The sequence below is a fragment of the Octodon degus genome, unplaced genomic scaffold, assembly GCF_000260255.1.
Source record: "Octodon degus isolate 3935 unplaced genomic scaffold, OctDeg1.0 scaffold00184, whole genome shotgun sequence".
Classification (NCBI taxonomy): Eukaryota; Metazoa; Chordata; class Mammalia; order Rodentia; family Octodontidae; genus Octodon; species Octodon degus.
The window spans coordinates 1,647,551-1,653,000 of NW_004524760.1; the positions used below are offsets into that span (position 1 = coordinate 1,647,551).

A 5,450-nucleotide genomic window follows, 5' to 3' on the forward strand; every position below is an offset into this window, starting at 1 on the left:
GTATTAGCCTCCTGACTAGGGTCATCACACCTGACTAAAATAAATTTGATTATTTAGAAGAAAAGAAACTCATTAGGACAAGGGTGAGTTGATAAAACTGCTGCTCTCCAAATGCCCTTGTTTGGACAAAGGTCTTTAATCTTTTCATTGATGAGGGCCAGCCAAATAGGTCAGCGGATTAAAGTTCCTGCAAGCAGGCGTGCGGGTGGGGGTGGGGGGTCAGGGGAGGTGTCCGATCTCCCCAACCCCAGGGCATGCTGAGACCCGGATTGAGACTGTGTGGTGGGCTGAGCCTGTAATCCCAGCTCTTGGGAGGCTATAAATAGGCGGATCACTACAAATCCAATCTAGTTATGAGACTCTGAATACCCTGTAGACCCTTCCCTAAAATTAAAAAAAAAAAAAAAAATCTTTTCATTGCTGATGTTGTCTCTGCAAATTGAGCACTCTGGCTCCCGAAACAAGAACGAGGAATGACCAGGAGATTATCTCAGGTCACAGGGACTCAAACCCAGAAGCCAATGGTGGGCACCAGGGCAGATCCCTCGGTCCTTGGAACCTACCGGGTCCAGCATGAAGAGGTCCACACCTTGCCCCGTGGACAGTGCCACCAGGGTTGCACTGCCGTACAGTGCATATCCTGCGGCCACAATATTTCGACCCGGCTGCAGGGCATCTTTTTCCGAAGGCTCTTCCTCTGTGTTCTGCAGGAGGAAAGAGAAACAGAAATGTGGCATCTTACTTTCCTGGCTGGAGAGAGCCTTAGCCAGAGACCTGGACGTCAGCTCTCCCGGGACCACCAAAGGAAGTGTCTTTCCAGAATGGGAAAACCGGAATAAATCCTCTCTACTTATTCTCCTTCACCTGATCTCTGTTAACTGCCTTTCCTGACGCCTCAGCTCTTACATATTCCCAAAGCCCATCCTTCCCCAGGAAGGTGTATTTGATGCCACCTCTGCAATCTTCACCTGCTTGGCCACCTGGTGGATAAACTCTCTTTTGCAAAACTGTCATTTCAGTGATTGGCACACTGTGCTTGGGCACCATAGGCCTGGCTTGTAATGATTTCAAATGGCAGCAAATGCATCCAGAAGAAATGAGTTGGCATGTTCGTGGAGGGTTCTAGCTGAGTTATTGCAATGGCTTTGCATGGATTGCTTTCTTCTTGTTTTCCAAGTATATTTTTTCTGCATCCTGCCAAAGACAGGGCTCTAAGATTCTTAAGCCACACCCTTTCTAATTGTCAGGAACCAGGCTGTACTGACACCAAGCTCAGCTCTGATGATGTGCAGCCCTCAGAGGTAGACAGCAACATCACTCCATCGTGCAAATGAAGAACTTGGAGCAAGAAATGCTTCACCCAATGTCATAAAGCCTATGGAAGGGGCTGGGGAGAGGGCTCAGTAGACTCAACTCTGATGCCATGTAAACTAGAATGTTCTAGCCCCAGTGTTCTGACCTCCTGATTTCCAGTTATGGTGATGTAAATGCCCAGGGTTGTCTTTGAAGACCCCCAACATACTTTCAAGCATGTGCTTGTTGTCTGACTGCTTTTAGAATCTTATCAGATGGGGCTGGGGAGATAGCTCAGTGGAATAAGCACTTGCCTGGCAAGCTCAAGGACCTGAGTTCAATCCCCGGTTCCCCAAAAAAAAAAAAAAAAAGAATCTTATCAGAGACAAGCCATGATTATTTGGACTGGCTTTCAAAGCCTGTGTTTTACCAAATATTCAAGAAGGAAACCTGTGTGTTAAAGTTTACCTAAATTCAAATGTGAGGAATATATGCTGGGAATAATGATATCATTTTGTTTTCAAAACTATGGGTCTTAGGACGATATTACGAGTCACAGTGATGGAGTTAAAGGCCATTTGGTGACTAAGTACAGCCACGTTTCTTATCTTCTCTGTGCTTCCACTGTTAGTCAGGGAGTGGCCTGTGATCCTGGCTGCTGAGGCTGAGCAAGGCCATGAGCGCAGTGCCTGGGATGAGGACGGAGCCTGACTCTGGATCAACAGTCATGAGTAGCGGCCGAGATGGAAAAATCAATATTCAAAGCCTGTCAACAGCCGAGATGAGAAAATCAATATTCAAAGCCTGTCAAGATACAACTACGTGACTTCTCAGAATTGCATAAATGTTACACTATCTACTTCTTTCCTTTTAGATACAATCTGTGAATCTCACCCATCTCAAGCTTGCTTAACCTTGAAATATAATCTTGACCCTCAACACTCAGACACCACAGTGTCGTATATCATCCTGTCTGCTCCCTCAGCAGAAGTCTCCTTTTTTTTTCTTCCTAAGGGATGGGAGGACAAAGAGAGAGAATTATTAACCACAAGAGCAAAATCCTCTGGTATTTCCTCGTGTATGGCTGATCTGTCACATTCTGTCGGCATGACTGGAGTGAAATGGTCTCTTCTGCACCTTTGTTTTTTAATCCTTGAAAGTGAGCTTGGGCTAATGCACATGTTTCTGCTCAGGTGTGTTTTCTGCTAAGCTTTTGACAGGTTCCTCCTAATGCTCAAAGTTTACCCCTCCCCTTGTAGAAAACAACTAGCCGTACACATCTATAGCAATATGAATATCTACAGATCACACATTAGGCCACACAGCCACACCTAATCCTAGAAGGAGCACCCTGTAGGACACAGGGAACATTTGCTAGGGTCATCTCCCTTGCTCTGCAGTTTTGCTTTCCGTGGTCAGTTCCCCACGGCCATCAGTGGTGGGAAAATACCATGATGTGGAGGAGCAGGCATCACCCAAAGCAGATAATCCTCCTGATATATCAGGAAGTCAACAACGGCCTGATTCTATGTCACAGTGCCACATCCGACTCTATCTCACCTCATGGCCCTCAGTGTCCTCATCACACCACCACAAGAAGGATGGGAACAAGTACAATATGAGGGAACAAACCCTATTCACATGACTTTTACCTCCATATGTTGCTATAATTGTTCTATTTTATTATTACTTATTGTTATTCATCTCTGTGCCTGATTTATAAATTAGGTTTCATCATAGGTATAGCTATGTAGGAAAATGTGCCTAGCACATGTTGGGTTTGGCATTACCAATAATTTGGTGCACATACTGGGTTGGGTATCTTAGAACATATCCTCTGTGGATAAGAGACTTGAAGGTGTACAGTCATGTAATCAGTGTCGGATTTGGAGTCCAGAACATATGGGCTCCTCCATGTGTCTGACTGTGAGTTTACTGGAACATGTGATCTTTGGAAATGAGCTCTAGAACAGTCCCCAGGTCTCGACAGTCCACGAGACTCCCAAGCGTCCTGGGTCTCCTGCCTGAGAACCCAAGGGCAAACCCCAGGCATCCTGACTGCAGCCAGGGCTGATTTCTGAGCCAAGCCACGGCAGAATGGTGCAGCCTGTGCTGGGTTGTCTGCTGTGAAGTTTCTGGTCATGTTGGATGGTCACAACCCAACCTGGAAGATCTCTGTTGTTAGCTTTGCCCGGTAGGCAGAATGGTCCACAAAAATATTCCAATTATCCAGAATCTGTGAATGTATCATGTTATGTGGTGAAACAGATGTCATTAGAGTTTTGGACTTAAAATGGACATTACCCTGGATTTTCCACATTCAGTTAACCCACTTTAACCCAAAGTGCCCCTAAAAACAGATGACTTCCTGTGGCAGGAGGCAAGGGAGAGGAGGCAGAGGTAGAGAGGGGTGTTGGAGAGAAAGCCTTAGCCAGGCTTTGGAAATGAAGAAGCCACAAATCAGTACCTAGAAGCTGCAAAAGATACCAGCCATCAGTCAGCAAAAAAACCCAAAGGCTTTGATTTTACCACAGAATGAACTAAATTGTGCCAGCAGCCTAAACAAGGCTGGAAGCAAACCTCTTTTGTTTTGATTTTGGGAGCCTAAGTAGATAAAACCCAGCCAAGCCTGGTTGACTATTGACTTTCCTAAGTGTGATAATTAGTAGATGCTATTTTAAGCCTCTAAATTTATGGTGAAATGTTAGGGCAGCAACAGAAAACTAATACAGTAAGGGACACACAAGAAATAAGTGGAGGGTGCACCTAGAACTTAAACAGGTACAGGTTAAACATTCCTAATCCAAACCCTGAAGGCTAAAATCCTCCAAACCTGAAACTTTTTTGAGTGTCAGTGTAACGCCATGTGTGGCAAATTCCACACGTGATCTCATGTCATAGTCACCACTTGGGCCCACTAAAAAGGTTAAATAAAGTTACATTCAGGCCATGTGTAAAGGTGCATACGAAAACATACATGAATTCTGTGGTCTACTGTCAAGAAACCTTGTTATAGATATGCAAATAGTCTAAAACTGGAAATCTGAGACACTCTTGGTTCTAAGCATTTGAGATAGGAATACTCAACTGGTACCATATCTGACATTTGTATTCCACCCACACATTCACTTTGCCATGCCAAGAAGACAGGAAATAAGGGGAGAAATTTTCAATCAAGCAGTGAGAGAAGGGTTCCTGGTCAGCCTACAGTGCCATGTCTGGTTAGTGGGAGGACAGTAGGACCCCAGAGCCAGTTCTCAGCCCAGGCTCCACCCACTCACCTTCCTATAGATGGCAAATATGGTTCCAATGGAGGCCAAGCAGTCGATATTGGAGGACCCATCCAGTGGGTCAAAGCAGACCACATATTTCCCCTGTGTCACAGAGAAGAAAACCAGCAATCAGTGTATAGTCCCATTAGCATGACTATCAGGCTGGCCAAATAGCTCAGCTGATTAAAGTGACTATAAGCAGGGGCAAGGGGCAGGGGTTTGATCCCCAGGCTTGCAGTGCAGGTCCCGCCCTGCCCCTGGGGCACGGTGACACAGTAGGCAATTGAGACTAGGTGTGGTGGTGTGTGCCTGTAATCCTAACTCTTGGGAGGCTGTAAACAGGAGAATCGCTAGGAGTCCAATCTAGTAGTGAGACCCAGAACACCCTGTACACCCTTCCCTGAAGAAAATTAAAAAAGCATGACTATCATAGGTCAGGACTGCACACTGTGGAAGGAAACTCTGTGAAAAAAAAAAATCCAGGCAGTGGTGAGTGCCCATAATCCCAGATCTTCTATTTCAGAGGCTGAGGTGGAAGAACTGAAAGTGCTAGCCCAGTCTGCACAATTTAAGGGTGATTCACAGAGCTGAGTCTAGTGAAGAGACTCCCTATACACGTGAATAGGGTGTAGTAAATGCTTAAAAGAAAACCCAGGCGGGGGAAGGGGCTAGAGACTGGTTGGGGGAGGTAGTTTTTATTAAGAGACCTTTTTAGAATTAAGAAACACAGACACAGCTGCATGTGGTGGCTCCTGCCTGCAATCCCAGCACCTGGGGGGCAGAGGCAGGAGAATCGTGAATTTGAGGCCAGCCTGGGCTACAAAGTGGGTGCAGGGCCAGCCTGAATGGCATAGTGAGACCTTGATTACATGAAGAAGAGGAGGA

General features: G+C 45.8%; 1 protein-coding gene across 1 annotated transcript in view; it reads right to left on the reverse strand.

Moving 5' to 3' along the window:
* The window catches only part of Fbp2 (fructose-bisphosphatase 2), a 31,472-nt gene that overhangs the window by 20,676 nt on the left and 5,346 nt on the right, over window positions 1-5,450 (reverse strand). Inside the window, exons 3-4 of the mRNA XM_004643793.3 lie at window positions 4,575-4,667; window positions 564-704 (exon numbers count right to left, since the gene is read on the reverse strand). Coding sequence (XP_004643850.1) covers window positions 564-704; window positions 4,575-4,667 — 234 coding nt within the window. The remainder of the gene's footprint in view (window positions 1-563; window positions 705-4,574; window positions 4,668-5,450) is intronic.